The sequence below is a fragment of the Brachionichthys hirsutus genome, chromosome 20 (assembly GCF_040956055.1).
Source record: "Brachionichthys hirsutus isolate HB-005 chromosome 20, CSIRO-AGI_Bhir_v1, whole genome shotgun sequence".
Taxonomy (NCBI): domain Eukaryota; kingdom Metazoa; phylum Chordata; class Actinopteri; order Lophiiformes; family Brachionichthyidae; genus Brachionichthys; species Brachionichthys hirsutus.
This window is the reverse complement of record NC_090916.1, coordinates 10,460,862-10,484,601: the sequence shown is the minus strand read 5'-3', so window position 1 is coordinate 10,484,601 and position 23,740 is coordinate 10,460,862. Positions and strand designations below refer to the sequence as shown.

The 23,740-nt window shown below is 46.9% G+C and overlaps 1 protein-coding gene across 1 annotated transcript in view; it reads left to right on the top strand.

Moving 5' to 3' along the window:
- The first annotated feature begins 618 nt into the window (after positions 1 to 618).
- Positions 619 to 23,740, top strand: part of LOC137909688 (utrophin-like) — a 43,420-nt gene continuing 20,298 nt past the window's right edge. Inside the window, exons 1-3 of the mRNA XM_068754149.1 lie at positions 619 to 845; positions 3,877 to 4,039; positions 22,643 to 22,704. Of these exons, the coding sequence (XP_068610250.1) occupies positions 3,967 to 4,039; positions 22,643 to 22,704 (135 nt within the window). The 5' untranslated portion in view covers positions 619 to 845; positions 3,877 to 3,966. The remainder of the gene's footprint in view (positions 846 to 3,876; positions 4,040 to 22,642; positions 22,705 to 23,740) is intronic.

Below are 23,740 nucleotides of genomic sequence, written 5' to 3'. Positions count from 1 at the left end.
GAATCTCGCGAGACAAATAAACAAGCCCAAAACAAGCGTCTTTAGCTCCGGAGCGCCTCTCGGTTCTGTTTGGGTCCTTCAGGACAACGACCACAAGAGGGCGCTAAACCGCCCTTTCACATTATTAAACATGAGAAAACAGATCACAGGGGTCGGAACCTTTTGGGCTGAGAGCCATACAATATGTTTAAAACTAAATACAAGTAAATGTGTGCATTTTATGTAATAACACGTTTACAGTCCAATAAGTCTCTGAAGTCTTTGTAATAACATTGTTATTCAGCGCAGACTACAACTTCCAAGATGGCGGACGTATTTTTCCACTCATGCCTGTGTCGAAATCCCGCGACAGCCAGTCGATATTATGGGATGTCTGTGAGTTTGACGTTGCTACGGGCAGCCGGGGAAGAGTCGGAGCAGCAGCAGGAGCGAAGTTGGGAGACTTTAGTCGGGAGTCGTGCGGCGGCAGCCGGGAAATGGAGTAAACGTTCCTCCGTGTTCGGACTGCGGAGCTGCGGGTTGGTCCAGGCGGGAAGTGTTAGTGAGCTGGTTAGTGAGCAGGTTAGTGAGCTGGTTAGTGAGCTGGTTAGTCAGCTGGTTAGTGAGCTGGTTAGTGAGCAGGTTAGTGAGCTGGTTAGTGAGCTGGTTAGTGAGCAGGTTAGTCAGCTGGTTAGTGAGCTAGTCAGCGCGCCGGACCTCGTAAGAAAGTCCTTAATTAATGACTCTTTTAAAGTTTTTGACGTTTCAAACGATTCTACTTTGGTTTATCGGCTTGTTTTGAGGGGGGCACCGGGCACCGGGCACCGGGCACCGGGCACGGCTCCAGGCTCCCGGGGACAGCAGAGGTGAGTCCATGAAAGTCCCCGGACCTTCACTAAAGTAAAGGCACAACTTCTCACGTGGTTTTCGTTTTAATCCGGAGATGAACAGGACCCAAACACCGCAGACAGTCCTCAGAGTTAAACCCGAACATTTAGTAACACCTCGTGTTAGAGAGAGAGAGAGAGAGCGAGAGAGAGAGAGAGAGAGAGAGAGAGAGAGAGAGAGAGAGAGAGAGAGAGAGAGAGAGAGAGAGAGAGAGAGAGAGAGAGAGAGAGAGAGAGCGAGAGAGAGAGAGAGAGAGAGAGAGAGAGAGAGAGAGAGAGAGAGAGAGAGAGAGAGAGAGAGAGAGAGAGCGAGAGAGAGAGAGAGAGCGTTTAAAGTTACACCAAACAAACATGAACTCTAAATGCAGGTTGTTATAAAGCTGCAGCAAGACAAGAGACAACCAGTAAAGCACACAATGCTGCCGCATGGGGAGTAGGGTAGTGCAGTTAGCAGGAGCTAACGTAGCGGTTCCAGCTTCTCCTTGTGCCGGTCCCAAGCCGGATAAATGCAGAGAGTTGAATCAGGAATGACATCCGGAGTAAAAACGTCCCAAAGTGAACATGAAGATCAACGTAAATAAGAAAGTTATACCGGATCGGTCGAGCTGAGTTAGAGGAGGAGGAGAAGTTCTTACGCTCCACAGGTAGGAGGTGAGTTAGAGGAGGAGGAGAAGTTCTTACGCTCCACAGGTAGGAGGTGAGTTAGAGGAGAAGGAGAAGTTCTTACGCTCCACAGGTAGGAGGTGAGTTAGAGGAGAAGGAGAAGTTCTTACGCTCCACAGGTAGGAGGTGAGTTAGAGGAGAAGGAGAAGTTCTTACGCTCCACAGGTAGGAGGTGAGTTAGAGGAGAAGGAGAAGTTCTTACGCTCCACAGGTAGGAGGTGAGTTAGAGGAGAAGGAGAAGTTCTTACGCTCCACAGGTAGGAGGTGAGTTAGAGGAGAAGGAGAAGTTCTTACGCTCCACAGGTAGGAGGTGAGTTAGAGGAGAAGGAGAAGTTCTTACGCTCCACAGGTAGGAGGTGAGTTAGAGGAGAAGGAGAAGTTCTTACGCTCCACAGGTAGGAGGTGAGTTAGAGGAGAAGGAGAAGTTCTTACGCTCCACAGGTAGGAGGTGAGTTAGAGGAGAAGGAGAAGTTCTTACGCTCCACAGGTAGGAGGTGAGTTAGAGGAGAAGGAGAAGTTCTTACGCTCCACAGGTAGGAGGTGAGTTAGAGGAGAAGGAGAAGTTCTTACGCTCCACAGGTAGGAGGTGAGTTAGAGGAGAAGGAGAAGTTCTTACGCTCCACAGGTAGGAGGTGAGTTAGAGGAGAAGGAGAAGTTCTTACGCTCCACAGGTAGGAGGTGAGTTAGAGGAGAAGGAGAAGTTCTTACGCTCCACAGGTAGGAGGTGAGTTAGAGGAGAAGGAGAAGTTCTTACGCTCCACAGGTAGGAGGTGAGTTAGAGGAGAAGGAGAAGTTCTTACGCTCCACAGGTAGGAGGTGAGTTAGAGGAGAAGGAGAAGTTCTTACGCTCCACAGGTAGGAGGTGAGTTAGAGGAGAAGGAGAAGTTCTTACGCTCCACAGGTAGGAGGTGAGTTAGAGGAGAAGGAGAAGTTCTTACGCTCCACAGGTAGGAGGTGAGTTAGAGGAGAAGGAGAAGTTCTTACGCTCCACAGGTAGGAGGTGAGTTAGAGGAGAAGGAGAAGTTCTTACGCTCCACAGGTAGGAGGTCAGTTAGAGGAGGAGGAGAAGTTCTTACGCTCCACAGGTAGGAGAGGACTGGGTGTGTCTTCTGGAAGGAAAGGAGATAAGGAGACCTGCTGGTGGAACCAGGAAGTGCAGAAGTGTAGACAGGAAAGGAGGTTAGATCAGAAGACGTGTATGTACCAACATTCTTTTCGTTTAGATTTAGTGGGTGTGGCTTATAATCTGGTGCTCGTAATAAACGCTATCTAAAGCCATTGAGAAAACACTTCACTTTTAACAAAGCCCAGATTAACCGTAATCTGAAAACGAAATGGAAAAAGTCAGATTTGAAATCTTTTCATTTGTGAAAGTGAAAATGTTAAATGTGATTCTAAAGAGCACTGGACACACAAACACACAAACAAACACACAAACACACAAACAAACACACAAACACACAAACAAACACAAACAAACACACAAACACAAAAACAAACACACAAACACACACACAAACAAACACACAAACAAACACACAAACAAACACACAAACAAACACACAAACAAACACACACACACAACAAACACACAAACACACACACACACACAAACACACAAACACACAAACACACACAAACAAACAAACACACAAACACACACACAAACACGCACACACACACACAAACACACAAAGAAACAAAGAAACAAAGAAACAAAGAAACAAAGAAACAAACACAAACACACACACACACACACACACAAACACACACACACACACAAACAAACAAACAAACACACACACACACACAAACACACACACGCACACAAACACACAAACAAACACACAATCAGCCCCGGTGCACACAGATCATCATCCTCTGGCTCTGGTGAACAACCAGATGGTTTCTTGTGTGTCGCTGCTGCATGGAAACGGAGATGAAGTCTCACGAGTGTTTCAGCAAGCCGCCCCACCCTGACCCCGCCCCACCTTAACCCCGCCCCACCCTGACCCCGCCCCACCCTAACCCCGCCCCACCTTAACCCCGCCCCACCCTAACCCGCCCCACCCTAACCCCGCCCCGCCCCACCCTGACCCCGCCCCACCTTAACCCCGCCCCACCCTAACCCGCCCCACCCTAACCCCGCCCCGCCCCACCCTGACCCCGCCCCACCTTAACCCCGCCCCACCCTAACCCCGCCCCACCCTGACCCCGCCCCACCTTAACCCCGCCCCACTCTTCAGGAACGCTTTGTGACGTACAAACGTTAACGTTGCACTAAAGCGGAAAGAAACTAAACAGTCTTAAATGTTCTGAGACTTCATTCATGATTTCACTCTCACAGGAGTCATCAGAGGACTGTTGCATTGTGGTCTGGGACCCGGTTCTGTGTCATACAGTCTCGACCAATCAACTATCAACTTTATTGGCTGCTATGGCATCACACGGTGACATCGCAGAGGGAGGAGCTAATGAGGAGTTCAGTGACATCATCAGGTGGAGATCTGGTATGTACGCCTGTCTGTCTGTCAGTCACAACTCAAAACGTTCTCGATTACATTTTTAGGAAATGTTGATTCATTTTTGTAACATTGCAGTAAATGGAGCTTCAGAATTTGTTTATCGATATCTTGGTTGATTGCTGACCGGTGTTTATGGAATTTGACACATGCAGGGGGGGGGGGGGTGGGTGGGGGGGGTGTGGTCTCTATCTTACCACTGAATATCATCCGGATTATGGATGCTGTAGCAATTCGGATTTTCCCCTTTACTTATAATGGAGGCTTTAAAAAAAAATCCTATCTTGTCACGGTCATAAAGGGGTCCGATATGCACCATCATGCAAAATGTGTTCCGGCTCTGATCCACAATGAGGCCAGGAAAAACTCTAAACCTTTAACAACCTCATTTACGGATTAAAAATCAGCTCTGATTCACGTTGACTTTTCATGGTTGGTCTACTCTATAAAGACACCAAGAACAATGTAGAACCTTCTGGTGCTGATCCAGATCACCGTGTGGACGCTGTAGATCCAGCTAGGAGGGCAACGAGCTGCTTGGGGGAGGTCTGTGCTGTCTGTGTATAAACGCTAATGTGTCACTGGGTGTTAGCTCGTGCTTCTACTGTCATCAAAACAAGCGCCCCCTTCTCTCTGCTGTAATACAGACATACAAAAAGTATCTAAGGAATGAATGTGGATGTATCCATCCAGTCCAGTCCAGTCCAGTCCAGTCCAGGCTTCTGCCAGCTTTCTCCACCCTCTCAGCCTTGGAGTGCTGGCAGAGTTCGTGCCAGGAATTCCACAGTGGCAGTAATTTACAATGCTTGTGCTCAGACCACAGAACACTTTTAGTTTTTACAGTGATTCAGGTTTCCCAAGCAACTCCTAAAGTTCTGTTTTCTTTTATGGTAAATGCGGGCAAATTTAGCGTGTATCTTAGCGACATGCTAAAGAACACATGACAACTTAGAAGTACATGTTTGTGAAGGAAACCGGCAAGCTGCAGCTGAAGCATGTTTAAAATGGAATGAAGTGTTCTAGGATCCGGTGGACATGTGTACCGTAATTGCTGAACTATTATGCGCACCTGTGAAAAAGCCGCACCCACTGAATTAAAAAAAATATATATTTTGTACTAAAATAAGCCGCACATATTCGTAAGCCGCAAGTGCATTGAGACAAATGATATTTAACGGAACACGGCTCGTAACGATATCCGCAGCAGGTCTCCAAGGTGAACAGCGTCTGGCATGTTAGATCAAGGGAAGTCAGCAAATCAGATCCGTAACTTCGGGATAAGGATTGGCTCTAAGGGCTGGGTCGGTCGGGCTGGGGTGCGAAGCGGGGCTGGGCTCGAGCCGCGGCTGGGGGAGCAGTCGCCCCGTCGCCCTCCCCTCCCCGCCCGTCGGAGGCTGCGCGGCGCGCGCGCGCGCCTGGCGGGGTGTCCCCGTCCCCCTTGCCCCCGTGCCCCTCATCCTCCGTCCGCGGGAGCGTGGTGCGGCAGGGGTGGGGACGCCCGGGAGGTCGAGGGGGTGGGTTCCTTCCCCGCTACGCGGCGCGTCCGACGCCGCGTAGCGGATGGCGGATAGGCGGCGGGGACCGGGTACGGCGGTCCGGCGGATCTCCCCAGCTACCGCAAGCGGGGCTTTCCCTCCGGGCGGGCGGGCGTTAATTTTGTAACGAAAATAAATAGGCTTTAACGAAACACGGCTCGTAAAGAAAGTGGGAAAATATACGTAAATTTGCCGCGTCGTTGCATAAACCGCAAGGTTCAAAATATTGGAAAAAAGTAGCGGCTTGTACACCGGGAATTACGGTACTCTGAAGTTGTTGCTCCACCCTGACACAAAAGCGTCAGTGCCCTTCTGTCTATCGTTACACAATAGAGAAAGACTGATTTGTGTGTATTTTTAAAATCAAGCCACATATTGAAATGCTGAATCATGGAATTTGTAAGGTGTGTGTGTGTGCGTGTGTGTGTGTGTGTGTGTGTGTGTGTGTGTGTGCGTGTGTGCGGGTGACAGTGGTGAGGCCAGCCATGATGTATGGCTTAGCCTTAGAGCAGCGGCCCCCAACCTTTTTCCTGCCACGGACCGGTTTCATGCCGGCCAATTGCTTTGCGGAGGGGGGTAATTGTTTCCGGGGGGGGGGGGGGTAATTAAATTAAGAGGAATATAATCTTACCTATAAACTTCATATTATTCACTTTCAATAACTATTAAACAAGTATTACACCAGTATCTACTCACCATTAGTTTTGCTCTCAATAATTGCTTCTGTCCTTCATGTTCACCGAATTTCATAAATTCTTAAATTCTTGTCTTTTAATCCAGTTTCTTGTTTTTTAATCCAGGTTCTTGTTTTCTAATCCAGGTTCTTGTCTTTTAATCCAGGTTCTTGTATTTTAATCCAGGTTCTTGTTTTTTAATCCAGTTTCTTGTTTTTTAATCCAGGTTCTTGTCTTTTAATCCAGGTTCTTGTATTTTAATCCAGTTTCTTGTTTTTTAATCCAAGTTCTTGTCTTTTAATCCAGGTTCTTGTCTTTTAATCCAGTTTCTTGTTTTTTAATCCAGGTTCTTGTCTTTTAATCCAGGTTCTTGTTTTTTAATCCAGGTTCTTGTCTTTTAATCCAGGTTCTTGTTCTCTTTGTGCCGAAGCAGTTTTGAACTCTTCGTTGCTCGTTAATGAAGCCAGGCAGCTGTAGATAAACTGTGTTTTAAGTCAGACTCCTGATGATGAATATATTTATTAGATAGAATGTTAGAGCAGTACAAGTACAAACAATAGAATTTATTACAGTACAAGTACAGTCAAACAGTAGTATGTATTACGGTACAAGTACAGTCAAACACCCTGTCTAAGAGGAGCATTTAAACCAAGCCCTTGCGGCCCGGTGGTTGGGGGACCACTGTTTTAGAGACTGGCTCTGAGGAAAAGACAGGAGGCGGAGCTAGAAGTGGAGGAGATGAAGATGCTGAGGTTCTCCTTGGGAGTGACCAGGTTGGACAGGATTAGTGGACGTAATGAGGGAGGACATGAGAGTGGCTGGTGTTGGGGAGGACGATGCAAAGGACAGGACTAGAGGACGACCCAGGAGAAGAGACATGGACGTAGTGAGGGAGGACATGAGAGTGGCTGGTGTTGGGGAGGACGATGCAAAGAACAGGACTAGAGGACGACCCAGGAGAAGAGACATGGACGTAGTGAGGGAGGACATGAGAGTGGCTGGTGTTGGAGAGGACGATGCAAAGGACAGGGCTAGAGGACGACCCAGGAGAAGAGACATGGACGTAGTGAGGGAGGACATGAGAGTGGCTGGTGTTGGGGAGGACGATGCAAAGGACAGGGCTAGAGGACGACCCAGGAGAAGAGACATGGACGTAGTGAGGGAGGACATGAGAGTGGCTGGTGTTGGGGAGGACGATGCAAAGGACAGGACTAGAGGACGACCCAGGAGAAGACACATGGATGTAGTGAGGGAGGACATGAGAGTGGCTGGTGTTGGGGAGGACGATGCAAAGGACAGGACTAGAGGATGACCCAGGAGAAGAGACATGGACGTAGTGAGGGAGGACATGAGAGTGGCTGGTGTTGGGAGGACGATGCAAAGGACAGGCTGAAGTGGAGTAGGTTGGGTTGCCATGGAGACCCCTCAGGGGACAAGCCAAAAGTCCAGTAGTAGTAGTATAGTAGTATTTTGCAGCCTACACTCATGCCACATTAGGTGTGCATTCTAAGAGTGTTGTTGCTCTGCCTGCTGTGATGGAGATCAGTGAACTGGAGCGCCTGTCCCTCTCACAGTTGTATGCACACTCGTGTGTGTGTGTGTGTGGGGGGGGGGGGGGGGGTGTTGGCCAGGATGCCACGTTATGTAAGCTCACAGTGGACCAGGAAGCACAGAAGGTTCTTTGGGAGCAGAAGAGGAGGTGCAGGATGGAACCTGCGGATCGAAGTGCAGTACATCTGAATCACATCTGAGTAGATTATTGAATACAGTATTAATCTATATTGAACTAACGAATAAATGTAAGGGAAATTATTCAACAACTTTCATAATAGGTAGTTGTTTGTCTGTAAACGATTGAAAAATGAAGTTATTATCCGCTGTGACACTGAAGTAGAATGAATGGGAATGACAAAGCTCTGGTTGGATCACCTTCTAGCCCACTCGAGTCTCACCCATTAATCCAGAGTGCAGACACGTTGAAAGGTTAAATATCACCTTTAAACGGTCGCACAATGATGGACACTCACCTGACCCACGTCCTCCTGTTCATCACCTGCTGTAGAAGAGCCCACGCAGACTCATCCACGCCCCTCACCTGACCTAGGCCCTCTTCTCTTCGTAGGATGTACGATGAACATTGACATTTTCCAAGTTGTGTATGGAGCATGTTGTGTGTGTAAAATGGCTCCAATGGCTTATCCCTCTTAGCTGTTTATGTCTTTCAACAGAAGTCAAAAGAAACCAAACAGCTGGACATAAATTAAATAGGGCAGATTCATACGTGGTCCTTTTCTCAAAACATCTTAGTCCACAGCCCTGAGGTATCCCAGTTCTCATACAGGCTTCCAAAAACTCTTAACTGTTACATTGATTAAACATTGAAATAAAATAAGCAACATAAAATCAATAAAGCAAACTTAAAAAAAGCAAAAAAACCTCTGGCACAGTTTCTTTTTTGAATTCACTAACGGCTCGCATTTCACCGCCACAAAAGACAAAAATGGCAAATCATTTGTGAGAATCAAGTAAGTGAAGAAATTCAAAAGTTCTACATCATTCTGAAATCCTGCAGTGATTTAATTTGTGTGTTTCGCAGTATGTTTCACCCAGACAATCTAAAAGTACAACTGTTCCAATCATAATTTGGAGAACGTGTACACAAAACAGCTGGCTTTTCCAGTATGGAATTATTTCACAGGAGTTCTTCCTGATGCGTTACAATCTCGAGAAGTTAAGGTATCCACAGGGATTGCAGCTGGATTTGTCTTGACAGCAATATTTAGAACCAAGTGTGTATCTCTTGTTGCTGAATCTGGAAGCATGGGAAGTGGGAGGAAACCATCTTCCCAAAATCTTGGCTGGAAAATAGGGAAAAGGAAGCACAGGCCAAAATATCTCCCCTGGGTTCGGTTTTCTGTGGGATTTTTGCCTTTTTAATGTGTGTGTGTGTGTGTGTGTGTGTGTGTGTGTGTGCAGCTTGCAGACACCCTGCCCAGCCCAGATGACATTTAAAATATTCTAGAGAGGGCTGAAAAGAGCATAAAAGTATCCATCTCTGATGTTTCTCTCTTCTCCCAAAGTGAACGCATCCAGTTTAAATCCCCCTCTCAGCCCCCTTCTAGCTAACTAAGGATAGAAAGCCATATTGCCCAATTTACCCTCCGACACCTCACATGGCAGGATTTACTAAAAGCAAAAAGGGGCTGAGGCCAGAGAGAGTTCAGATTGATTCATGAAAACTACAGTGGTAGCGAATCCTGTGTTTGAAATGAGCGGTTCTTATTGTTTGTGTTGCTTGTTCCAGTACAGGAAGTGGAATTGTAAAAAACAAATCAAGAATCCCCCTACAGTTATGTTTTTCAGTACTTTACTGATATATTTCAACCTGCTGTGTGTTTCCAGTGATCACTGAGTGATCAGTGGAGAGGCTTGTTTTGTTATAGGAGATTTTCCTGGTGTAGCTGGAGTCTAACTGTGTTTTAAGTCAGACTCCTGATGATGAATATATTTATTAGATAGAATGTTAGAGCAGTACAAGTACAGTCACACAGTAGCATGTATTACAGTACAAGTACAGTCAAACAGTAGTATGTATTACGGTACAAGTACAGTCAAACAGTAGTATGTATTACGGTACAAGTACAGTCAAACACCCTGTCTAAGAGGAGCATTTAAAAAAGTCCCTGCGGCCCGGTGGTTGGGGGACCACTGTTTTAGAGACTGGCTCTGAGGGAAAGACAGGTTTTTTTTCGCAACGTATCAAGACGCGATTGTTACGTTGGAGAAAATCCTGTCAAAATAAAACACCTTTTAGACGATAGTAATCGATGCAACGGAAATTGTATACATTAGTTGTTCTTTCTTTGCGGCCTGGTAACAAAGGCCTCACGGACCGGTACCGGGCTGCGGCCCGGTGGTTGGGGACCCCTGTTGTATATGATACAACAATCAATCTGTTGCTGAACTTGTTCTTGGTGATCGTTGGCCTTGAAATGCTCAGTCCACACAAACATGCTCTGTGTAATGGTGCTTCAGGCTGTTGAGTTCGCCTCCTGCTCCAATGATACCTAAAGCCATGTCTGAACATTTTAGTTTTAATGTTCCCTCCTTATTTAATACTGCCAGCAGTATTAAGTACTTTGCCTGGCCACATGAACTCCAGCAGTCAGATTTCCATCTCAGAGTTTTCAGAGATAAGGCCAGAAAGTGCTCAGACGACCTGCTAAGAGAATCCCCCAGGCAACAGAAGCCCAGCAAGTAGGAGGAACCAAAGGGGCTATCATGGAAGGACAAGCCCCTGCATGGCATGGACGACCAACAAATGAAGTGGTAGCCGACATGGGAAAAACATAGCAGTGGCTGGAAGACAGCACGGAGGCACTGATCATGGCATCACAAAAACAGGCCCTAAACACAAGATCAATAGAGGCCGGGGTCGACCACACCAGAAAGAACCCCCGGTGCAGGCTGGGCAAAGAAGCCCCCGAGACAGTGCAGCACATCACGGCAGGGGGTCAGATGCTGGCAGGCAAGGCACGCCGTAAACAGGTTGTGGGCATAGTGTTCATGAACATCTGTATCGAATACGGACTGGAGACCCCAGAGTCCAGATGGAGAACACCTCCAACGGGGGTCGAGAACAATCGAGCAAAGATCCTGAGGGACTTCCAGATCCAGACCAATAAACTGGTGACTGGTCCAACCAGCCTGACATGGTGGTGGTGGACAAACGTCAGGAGACAGCGGGAGTGATGGATGTAGCGATCTTGAGCGATGGCAGGAAAATAAGAGTACAAGAAGCTCGAGAAATACCAAGAGCTGAAGGAAGAGCTGGAGAACGTGTGGGGAGTGATTGGGGCACTAGGGGCAGTAGCCCCCAAGCTGGGTGCACGGCTCCAGTAGTGACCAGGGCACGAGGAGCAGTTCCCCCCAAGCTGGGAGCATGGCTCCAGTAGTGATCAGGGCATGAGGAGCAGTTCCCCCCAAGCTGGGAGCATGGCTCCAGTAGTGATCAGGGCACGAGGAGCAGTTCCCCCCAAGCTGGGAGCATGGCTCCAGTAGTGATCAGGGCACGAAGGGCAGTAGCCCCCAAGCTGGGTGCATGGCTCCAGCAGATATCAGGGCACGAGGGGCAGTAGCCCCCAAGCTGGGGGCATGGCTCCAGCAGATATCAGGGCACGAGGGGCAGTAGCCCCCAAGCTGGGGGCATGGCTCCAGCAGATATCAGGGCACGAGGGGCAGTAGCCCCCAAGCTGGGGGCATGGCTCCAGCAGATATCAGGGCACGAGGGGCAGTAGCCCCCAAGCTGTTTAGCGACGGGGTCTTCGGAACATAACTCCATCGTCACTTAACAGTTTCTGCTGCAAATAAAGATGTTTTTCTTTGCATCTTCATAACCTTCTGCATTCATACATCATCATTTCCAAAATGGTCCTCGTACCCATACATCCACAAATACTAACTAAACTAAACAACATTTCTCTAGTGTAGATGACAAGGAAATAGTTGGCGTTTTAACTCAATGAACTCAACAGCGCAGAATAAAATGATAGTGCTTCTGTAACTCTACGGTGGAGTCGTAATGGCCCGAACAATGATGTATTCTAACTGTTGTGCTTGCCACGGTTGTTTGTGGTCTATATCTGAATAAGGCTGGCATTTGTGAAGCAGCGCTGTGTTGTCATCGTTCTCAGTCAGATTTGCGTCTTCTATATTTTCATGACAATGATGCAGTGCTGTTTTCAAAGGTTTACACTCTGGAGCTCTTGTTCAGAAACTCATGTTTCCAGTCCCCAAAATGCTAAATGGACGGCCAGAAGGTAATAAAACGTCTCAATATATGAATATATATTTGCGCTGCCAACCCGAATGCGTATGCACTCGCTTGGCTTCATTAAGGCAGCTCCATGGTGGATGCTCTCAGGGTGGTGGGCAGAGCCAGTGATGGAGGGGGACGCCAGTTTCTGGAGTCATGGCTGATGCAGTGGAAAGTCCCTTTTGCTGCTGGGTTCCTCCAGCCTCACCCAACCCAGTTCATTCCTCTGACTTGTAAACCGACCAGCTGCTGCAGCTCTCTATGGAGGGAACAGGAATTAATTCACTCAGCTCATGAAAGCTGGCCACGGGCAGCCCGGGTCAGTATTCCTTCCCCACTTTCCCTTTGTGAAGGAAAAAGGAAGAGAGAACAACAGTCAGGGTAATTCACTTTCTCTCGTTTCCTTCCTCTCCTCTCGCTCTGTATGGGGAATAGAGTTGCTTCCTCTGTTGCTCCTCATTGACTAAATACAGTGTGTCAATGAGCAAATGGACAGGGGGGCAGTTCACTGCAGAGTTATGTTGTTTATAAAGCAACAAAGAGAGTGTTGAGTTAAGTGTGTGTCTGTGTGTCCTGCGATTGTGTGGGATTCCACATCTGACAAGCTGGCCCAGCATCCAAAAACCAAATGAGCAAACCGGGTAGTTGGTGAATGCTCTCACACCTCTACTTCCTCATTCTCTCTTCCGGTCTTGCTCTCGTTCATCAGCACCACCGCCTTCTCTTCCTGTTCCGGATTTGTTTCTGGTTTCTTTTTCATGAAAAACCTTGTTTTTCGTCATGAGTTTGAGTAAGTGGAGAAGGCGTCACTTTGTCAGGAGGAAGGGAAAGTCTCCTAACAGGGATGTGGGTAAGTGGCTGAGCTCATCTTTAGTTGCTTTGCAAGAAAGTAACTTCCGAAGTGATCCCTGCTGTTTCTGGTTGCTGTGATCATGACTAGAATGTCTCACAGTTGTCGTCTTAGGGTGCTTGCTGACGAAACGATGGACCTGTTTCTCACTTAGTTTGTGTCGATAGAAAACTAAATGCTGAACAGTGAATTGGGAACGTTTGGGTCTTGCAAGTCTCTCGTTGCATCACATTTTATTCCCAATAATCTGACCCTGACGTCTTTGTGCAACCCGTTCCTTATTGGTGAGTTCATCTCTTGTACTTTGGACTATTTTCGGACCCGCGGCAGCTACAGTGTGTTTGAGGCTGAAATTCTCCATGTAAGGCAAAGTGTAATGTAATATGCATGAGGGGGTGGGGTGAATGTCTGGATGGTGGGCCTGTGTGTGAACAGGGAGTCGGTGCTTCACCACAGCCCCCACTGGAGTCATGCGTTGTGATTTCTGGACGATAAGCCTGTTTTCTCTCATCATCCTGGCCTATTGCATGAGGGGCTAGTCAGTGCCTAGCATTGTGTGTGTGTGCGTGTATTATCAGTCCCCCTCCTCCCATGATGCTTTATGACTCCCCACCTCCACCTTGTCCTGTCCTGTCCTTCTCTGCCCTGGTCTGTCTTCCATCACTGACAGCGTGCATTCTTCCTTCTCCTCCTTGTTGTGCAACAATCTCCTGGTCTTGTCCTCCCTTGCTGGTCGAGGAGTAACAGAGGAGTAACAGAGGAGGAAGCAGGAATGTCGAAATCCGTCTTTTCTTCTTGCGCTTTCCTTTTGGTTTAGTATTGTGGCCGCTGATGGAAATGATGGCAGAACGCGGACTCAAACTCAGAGGTAGGAACTTTTAACTGGAGTGCGACACATGGGTCGGTGGTGGATAGGTGCACCACAAGGTGTGCTAGACTCATGGCGCAGGTGGTGAATGCTGCTGACAGTATTATTTTCTACTCATCTGATCAAAGTGTTTATTAACTTGTTTATGAGTGTCATTCATCTCACGTAGACACATTAAATCTGATATTATTTATACTGTTCGTATAGACATTCTGAATATTTTGATGGCGCTGATTTAACAATGTGATTTTGTTATTTAAATTTTGAATAGATATTTAAATTCTTTGGATTGAGGTCTACAAATGTTCAGCATTGCCACGTCTGACTCATCTCGGCGCTCACCATTTGCCTGCTTTAACTTACCGTAAATCACACTTTAGTTTGGCTGGTTCTGTGACTTATACTCAGATGCGACTAATGTATATTAAAATATGAACAGTGAACCCCCAGTTATCCCCTTAAAAACAGAGCGCATAGCAGAGTCGATGCGAATGGCAAAGAACATTCAATAAGCTGTTGACAACATGCTGCTTCGATCCATGACAGTGCAAAATGCCATCAAATCGGCTATCACCATTTATATAGGCATGCTTTTTCCAGCAATTTAATAAAATGGATTAAATATAACCTTTGCTACTATTTTGAATGTTTACAGTACATATTTACACATTATACAATGTTATCATGAAATAAGACCATGAAAGGGGTAATGGGGCATGAGGGTAACTGGGTGTTAGGGGGGGATTTTTGGAAACTGAAACCGATGGCGACGAGGAGACGGTGCTTCATCTTCCTCCGGAGTTGGCGGAATTGTTCAGAGGTGACTCTGAGGATGAAGAATTGAATGCATTCAGTGATAGAATGGGATCGGGAGTTTGGTAAACCTGCTGGTTGAACTCTCAAGCTTTTTGTGCTAATTCTGCCTATTCCGCCTCCCAAGTATGTTCTGTGTCCTATTGTGTAGCTGAATTACTGTTTGTGTGTTTGGTTAACAGACCGGACACCTATCCATTTTGTTGTGTATTCTACGTGAAGCATACATAACAAATCCCGTGTGCTTAATGTGTTTTGTTTTTGCTTGTTGTGCAAAATACATTTCCCAATAAGTGCAACTTATAGTCCGGTGCGACTGATTTATGTTTTTCTTCTTCTTTATGAAGCATTAATTGACTAATGCGACTTATAATCAGGAGCGACGTATAGTCCAGAAAATATGGTAATTAAGTTCCGGTTCACCCCCCCAGTTACTCCTCACCTCTCATTATACCACTGCATGTACCGATGGACAACGCAGATGTGTTTTTCAAACTCCTAAATAGAGATTATGGGGTAATATTTTCGGACGCGCAAAGTATTTGGTTTACAAATTCCCTGATCTTAGTGAGGAGAGAGTGTCAACAAAGCTGTGCCAGCGGGACATGCTGAGACAAGTGACCACTGGAAGGGGAGGGAGGAGGGAGGAATGCCGGGGAAATTATAGGAATTCTGAGCATTCCTCCCAACCCAGAGAGATAAAGTATAAGTCATCTCTGCAATCAAACCGTGAGCAGGATTCAGTTGAGACGTGTGTTTGATGAGAAGACTCTGAAGTCCACACGTATCTGTGTGATTGTTGTGGGACTGAATGAGTCCGACCCCCCCAGTCGGCTGTGGGTGGCGCTGTGCTGAAAGGACTCGCTCCTTCCCATCAAGGTGGAGTTCACCCTGGACCCTGGAGTGCAACCTCTGCTTGATGGTGGTTTCATAAGCAAGACATGAGCTTTCACTCGTATATCATCAGCAGTGAAGTACACGGATTCCTGAAACTCGTAGTTTAGCTCACTGGTGTGGCTAAACTTTGTGAATATCCTTATTTGTCCAGACTCCCAGCGCTCATGTTTACTGTGTGATGCTGCCGTGGAAACCCTGATGGTTTGTTTGATTTTTACCTCAGCACCGCCCACCCTTTGACCCCTCTCCTGGTCTTGTCACTTGTGTGAGGGAGGGGTTTGCCTTTAGGTGGGGGTTGTGTATTTTATGTGTCAGCTCTGTGTTCCCAGCTGGCCTCTATGGGGTTAGGGTTAGGGTTAGGAACATGTGTGTTACCATTGTTACCATTTGGGAGTGGTGTCAGCCGAGTTCTTGTTTGTGTGATGTTGGTCACCACCAGGTCAGAGTAATTGGAGCAGACGGCCAAAATGCACTTGTCTGATAGACCATGGTCATTTTCGCCGCGTTTGTGTTCATTCTGCTGTTGCTGTTTTGTTTTGTTTTTTCCTGGAACTCTTGTGTTCACACAAAGTTGTGAACAAAGGACAAGTGTTGTCATTCTGTGAACCAACACACGCATGCTTGTGTGCACGTACTGCATTGAGAAAACGAGTGCATGGTTTGTGTGTCTGTGTGCTGACTGCAGGTCACTTAGGGTGTGTTCAAGCTGTAATATGTAACATCGTATATGTGTGTAAATCCTTATTGAAGAAAGGCTTATTGTAAAGTGAGGGCTCCGTCATGGCCGCACACCAGCAATCCAGGCTCGTGTGGAGGTGTGGCCTGTTTATCGGTCAGGTGCTGGTAAAGGAGGTGTGGCCTGTTTATCGGTCAGGTGCTGGTAAAGGAGGTGTGGCCTGTTTATCGGTCAGGTGCTGGTAAAGGAGGTGTGGCCTGTTTATTGGTCAGGTGCTGGTAAGGGCTGGATCGAATCCAACACTGGAGGTTGGATTCTGGCTCTGCCAGTCAGAGCCATATATCGTGTAATTCAGTGGTCCCCAACCACCGGGCCGCGGCCCGGTACCGCTCCGTGAGGCATTTGTTACCGGGCCGCACAGAACGTTTGAGTTTTTTTATTGATCATCAGTCTGAATTGTTTTATTTTGAAAAGTGACTTCTGTGCGTAATGACGCACAAACGACTGCATGCGTCTGTGCCTCTTAATAATAATAATAATAATACAGCTCGGTCTCGGTCACGTGATAGGTCAGTTTGTGCAGATCGAAGAGTTTGAGCGGTACTTCCCGACCACGAAAGATCGACGGACTGCAAAAGAATGGATCTGCGACCCATTTGTAAGGTACAATTACGGTATAAAGTATCTACGTACCGTCCGATCCTTTATAATATATAATAAAATGTAAATAAAATAACATTTAGAATAAAGGGTATGAATGGCACCTGCTGAAAGAATAAAACTTTTTCGGACCATAAGGCGCACTTAAAATCCTTAAATTTTCTCAAATATTGACAGTGCTCCTTATAACCCAGGGCACCTTATGTATTTGTTTCCTGACCGAACCGATTTTATGTGGTGCACAGCGCTCAAGAATCTGTCAAAATGTTTTAGTACGACTTTCGTAAGCTACGAAGCCGCACCGCCTGATGGATTGTTGGAGCATTACGGCTATCGTAGTCACTCAGGAGCCTCCGGTACTGTGTTTCAGCATAATATTATGGTGTGTATAAGGACCGCAAAATGCCTTTTGTTAAGAGACATGCTGACGAAGCAGAGTTCCAACTCAAGGCTGTCGGTCCCGCAGTAGAACATGGGAATAGAGCAGCGGCGAGAGAATCCAGCATTAATGAATCAACGGTATGTCTCGTTGATTCTGTGCCTTATAGATGAAAATAGAACCGTTCGTTGATATAGCGCCTTTATAGTCCGAAAAATACGGTACAGTTATCGGCTTAAAGGAACAACTAACATGTTAAAGTTAAAGTGCCTCATGTCATGTTTGAGCTTTTTATGATGAGCTCATCATCACTTAAGTGGGGGCAGATGTAAATAGTCAATAGCTGACAGGAGTGGACATGGGTAATTGTGTATTGATACCTTATGACACGCACACACCTTCAGCAGCAGGACATTCCTGTGTTGGGATGAGGAACAGAGGATGGACTGAGGGGAGAGCAGGCGTGCATCAGGTGTATCGTCCTGTGGTGATGTGTGAGGGACTGCCCAGGGGACATTTGCCCACAGGGATCCTCCCGTTAGGGGCTCAGAGGACATCCTCAGATAAGGGTGTAAAGACTGCAGACCTCCGCTTAGGACTTTCCATTAAAACAGAACCGATCGTTCCTGTTATGCCCGGTACCAGGCCGCGGCCCGGTGGTTGGGGACCCCTGCTTTAGGTGATTCCGGTGGAATCATGTTGTCATCTACGGATCTGCTGATTTTGATTGTCATTTTAGGAAGGAACTGTAGCCATGATTAAGATGACATCACTTAGGTTTATGTCCCCCAGTTTCTCCACCGCTGCTCCACAGACGGACTCCAAACTCCCGCAGTCTTAATCTATGAGACTGGAATTTATGCTTTCAGAATGAATCTTGTGATATTATTCCAGTTGAATATGGAAGGGCCTTATTGAATGAGGGAATTCCAAAGGCTCCGTATGAGCTGTGATCATGACAGGAACCAGGCTCTGCAGCAGAGAGAGAGAGAGAGAGAGAGAGAGAGAGAGGGAGAGAGAGAGAGAGAGGGGGAGAGGGAGAGGGAGTGACAAAGGAGGAGAATGTGAAAGATGTGTCCAGTTTGTAATCAGGGACCAGTGGAATGCTTCAGAGCTGCGATCTGATTTATTACTACCGTAATTCCCGGTGTACAAGCCGCTACTTTTTTCCAATATTTTGAACCTTGCGGTTTATGCAACGACGCGGCAAATTTACGTATATTTTCCCACTTTCGTTACGAGCCGTGTTTCATTAAAGCCTATTTATTTTCGTTACAAAATTAACGCCCGCCCGCCCGGAGGGAAAGCCCCGCTTGCGCGTAGCTGGGGAGATCCGCGAGAAGCGCCCGGCGCTCGTCCAGAGTCGCCGCCGCCGGACCGCCGTACCCGGTCCCCCGCCGCCTGTCCGCCATCCGCTACGCGGCGTCGGACGCGCCGCGTAGCGGGGAAGGAACGCACCCCCTCGACCTCCCGGGCGTCCCCACCCCTGCCGCACCGCGCTCCTGCGGACGGAGGATGAGGGGCACGGGGGCAAGGGGGACGGGGACACCCCGCCAGGCGGGCGCGCGCACCGCGCAGCCTCCGACGGGCGGAGAGGGGAGGGCGACGGGGCGACTGCTCCCCCAGCCGCGGCTCGAGCCCAGCCCCGCTTCGCACCCCAGCCCGACCGACCCAGCCCTTAGAGCCAATCCTTATCCCGAAGTTACGGATCTGATTGCACTTGTGGCTTACGAATATGTGCGGCTTATTTTAGTACAAAATATATATTTTTTTTAATTCAGTGGGTGCGGCTTTTTCACAGGTGCGCATAATAGTTCAGCAATTACGGTACTTCTGTACGTGAGGGGTTGCCACACCAACCCAGCATTCTCCGCTTCACCCTGTCCTTTGCATCGTCCTCCCTCACTACGTCCATGTCTCTTCTCCTGGGTCGTCCTCTAGCTCTGTCCTTTGCATCGTCCTCCCCAACACCAGCCACTCTCATGTCCTCCCTCACTACGTCCATGTCTCTTCTCCTGGGTTGTCCTCTAGTCCTGTTCCCTGGCAGTTCCATCCTCAGCATCCTTCTACCGATATAGTCCCTGTCTCTCCTCTGGACATGTCCAAACCATCAAAGTCTGGTCTCTCTGACCTTGTCTCCAAAACGTCTAACCTTCACTGTCCCTCTTATTGTCTCATTTCTAATCCTGTCCAACCTGGTCACTCCCAAGGAGAACCTCAGCATCTTCATCTCCTCCACTTCTAGCTCCGCCTCCTGTCCATTCCTCAGAGACACTGTCTCTAAACTGTATGTAACCCAGTTTAAAAAACATGAATAGAAATATGAATATTGATAACTTTGATTGAAAACACTAACAATGTTGATAAAACCATTTAAATATAATTGCATTTAATATGGTGATTTGAAAAGTCATGCTCTTGTTCTTAATATCATTTTATTTTGCCAGTAGCTGTATGGTCTGATATCAGTATCAGCCAATAATGTCAAGTGTCCTCTCCCGACCGGCGGCATCTAGAATCTGTCTGGTTTGGCCCACCTGTCCCTTTATTACAGGTACCTGAGTCAAAGGTCGCTAAACTGCTAAAACTGAGTAAAAACAAGGTACAACTTCCCTTCACTCAGTTAGTGCCAGCCGTTCACCAGCTGTTTCTGCACATCACATCAGGTACCGTGCCAAATGAAAAGGCTGGAAAAACAAGTGTGTTCCTAGCGTTCTGTGTTCCTAGCGTTCTGTGTTCCTAGCGTTCTGTGTTCCTAGCGTTCTGTGTTCCTAGCGTTCTGTGTTCCTAGCGTTCTGTGTTCCTAGCGTTCTTTGTTCCTAGCGTTCTGTGTTCCTAGCGTTCTTTGTTCCTAGCGTTCTGTGTTCCTAGCGTTCTTTGTTCCTAGCGTTCTGTGTTCCTAGCGTTCTTTGTTCCTAGCGTTCTGTGTTCCTAGCGTTCTTTGTTCCTAGCGTTCTTTGTTCCTAGCGTTCTGTGTTCCTAGCGTTCTTTGTTCCTAGCGTTCTGTGTTCCTAGCGTTCTGTGTTCCTAGCGTTCTTTGTTCCTAGCGTTCTTTGTTCCTAGCGTTCTGTGTTCCTAGCGTTCTGTGTTCCTAGCGTTCTTTGTTCCTAGCGTTCTGTGTTCCTAGCGTTCTTTGTTCCTAGCGTTCTTTGTTCCTAGCGTTCTTTGTTCCTAGCGTTCTTTGTTCCTAGCGTTCTTTGTTCCTAGCGTTCTTTGTTCCTAGCGTTCTTTGTTCCTAGCGTTCTTTGTTCCTAGTGTTCTTTGTTCCTAGCGTTCTTTGTTCAAGACATATTGGCCTTTGAAAAGAGGCAGGATTCACCAAAATCACCAGTTTCCAAAAGAAAATGGAGAAAAGGTTAAATCTGCTAAATAAAGAATTTCTCTGATTCCTGACTTTGAGTCGAATATCTTTTGTTTTATTGACACCTCAAACATCTCAACAGTTGTTTACTGCTAGAACACAACATCAACAACACAGAGAAGGAACTCTTCATGTAGTAATTTACAAAGAATATATCAACTGTACAACGGCTGCTCCTCGGTGATCCACACGGCAACCGCTCGTCTGACGAATCCGGATCAGGCTCACGACATTCGTCTGAATCCGAATCCGAACCTGAAGCCGAACCGTTTAGTTACCGTTTGCTCTCTCATCTTCCTCATTCATTAATTCCTCTAAATGCTGGTCTCTGACAACACCTTCATCTCTACTCTTCATCACTAACATGCTGAACATCCTTCCTGTCTCTACTCTTCATCACTCTAACATGCTGAACATCCTTCCTGTCTCTACTCTTCATCACTCTAACATGCTGAACATCCTTCCTGTCTCTACTCTTCATCACTCTAACATGCTGAACATCCTTTCTGTCTCTACTCTTCATCACTCTAACATGCTGAACATCCTTCCTGTCTCTACTCTTCATCACTCTAACATGCTGAACATCCTTCCTGTCTCTACTCTTCATCACTCTAACATGCTGAACATCCTTCCTGTCTCTACTCTTCATCACTCTAACATGCTGAACATCCTTCCTGTCTCTACTCTTCATCACTCTAACATGCTGAACATCCTTCCTGTCTCTACTCTTCATCACTCTAACATGCTGAACATCCTTCCTGTCTCTACTCTTCATCACTAACATGCTGAACATCCTTCCTGTCTCTACTCTTCATCACTCTAACATGCTGAACATCCTTCCTGTCTCTACTCTTCATCACTCTAACATGCTGAACATCCTTCCTGTCTCTACTCTTCATCACTCTGACATGCTGAACATCCTTCCTGTCTCTACTCTTCATCACTCTAACATGCTGAACATCCTTCCTGCCTCTACTCTTCATCACTCTAACATGCTGAACATCCTTCCTGTCTCTACTCTTCATCACTAACATGCTGAACATCCTTCCTGTCTCTCCTCTTCATCACTCTAACATGCTGAACATCCTTCCTGTCTCTACTCTTCATCACTCTAACATTCTGGACATCCTTCCTGTCTCTACTCTTCATCACTCTAACACGCTGAACATCCTTCCTGTCTCTACTCTTCATCACTCTAACATGCTGAACATCCTTCCTGTCTCTACTCTTCATCACTCTAACATGCTGAACATCCTTCCTGTCTCTACTCTTCATCACTCTAACATGCTGAACATCCTTCCTGTCTCTACTCTTCATCACTCTAACATTCTGGACATCCTTCCTGTCTCTACTCTTCATCACTAACATGCTGAACATCCTTCCTGTCTCTACTCTTCATCACTCTAACATGCTGAACATCCTTCCTGTCTCTACTCTTCATCACTAACATGCTGAACATCCTTCCTGTCTCTACTCTTCATCACTAACATGCTGAACATCCTTCCTGTCTCTACTCTTCATCACTCTGACATGCTGAACATCCTTCCTGTCTCTACTCTTCATCACTCTAACATGCTGAACATCCTTCCTGCCTCTACTCTTCATCACTCTAACATGTTGAACATCCTTCCTGTCTCTACTCTTCATCACTCTAACATGCTGAACATCCTTCCTGTCTCTACTCTTCATCACTCTAACATGCTGAGCATCCTTCCTGTCTCTACTCTTCATCACTCTGTCTGTTCAGATCCTTCTCTCCCTCTTTACTATCTAACCTGCATACAGGTCATCATATGACCTCTGTTTGACCTTTGCCAGCGAACCTACCCTGTTATCTGTATTCATTCCTGCCTACATTTTGTTCCTGGTATTTTCTGGTGATTCAGTCACATTGATCACAATTATTTTTAGCCTCTAATGGTAATCATTTACCAGCATGTCAGTCTGACAGAATTTGGCAAATTGATTCTTGAAATAAATCTGTGCAGAAGAATTCTAACTCATGCCCAGTTTCTGATGAACCTACTGACCTTTCTAACAATCTTCTTCTCTCTCTGTTCCAGATGAACATGACACTGTACAGAAGAAAACCTTCACCAAATGGATAAATGCACAGTTTGTCAAGGTAGTTTGAACAACTTCAAACTCCTCTAATAAATGTCAACCTTGTTCTACACGATTTGAGACTCACTTGGAGACTTTGAGACTCACTGATGTTGAAGTGATGTGATCATGTCTGATATGTTTGTGTTTATAACATCTCATCTCCTGAGGACAGTGACTGGCAGAAGTAGCGGAGCTCCGCCTTCATTGTAGAAATGTTGGTGCGTTTCGCTACTTCATTTCATCCACTGAAACAAACACGTCTGCTTCTAGTCCGTGACTTGGTGCATTAATCATGGCATTAACCGGCGATCTCCAGGTCGCTCTCCTCTCATGGTTTCATGTCGCTGATCATTCTCCTGCGGAGTTTCCCGCAGACCGATGGTGTAACGGTGGCAGGGCCACGGAAGGACAGTGACTTTTTAGATTTCTTCATCTGCAGATTGTCTGTCAGACAAGCAAACGTCCCGTTCATGATGCTGCTTATTAAATCTATCCAAAGCGACATTGCACCAACAGGGGGTCAAATTGTTGAGGAGGGGTGTAACTCCAGAGATAATCGAGGATATTATAACTTTTCCACTCCTCATCAATAGCCTGTGGCATCTTTATCTTAAAATTGGTTGCCATTATTTTGATGAATGCAATTTTATCTGGGTTTCCCACCTGAAGAAAAATGGGAAATGAGAGACAGCCTCATGGGTAGTAGGGTAGTGCAGTTAGCAGCAGCTAACGTAGCATTGCCAGTTTCTCCCTTGAGTCGGTCCCAAGCCGGGATAAATGCAGAGAGTTGTCAGGAATGGCGTCCGGCATAGAACATTGACTGTTTATTAACCCATGGGATGCTGCTGGACATTGGATCACTGTGGGTCCAAGACGAAGAAGAGGAGGAAGAAAACGGCCGCATCAGAAGAAGGGGGGGAAGAGGGAATGGAAGAGTTCAGGACTGAGAGTAGAGACTCTGAATGTTGGGAGGATGACGGGAAAAGCTAGAGAGCCGGTGGACATGATGAAGAGGAGGAGGAAGGTTGATGTGTGTCCAGGAGACCAGGAGGAAA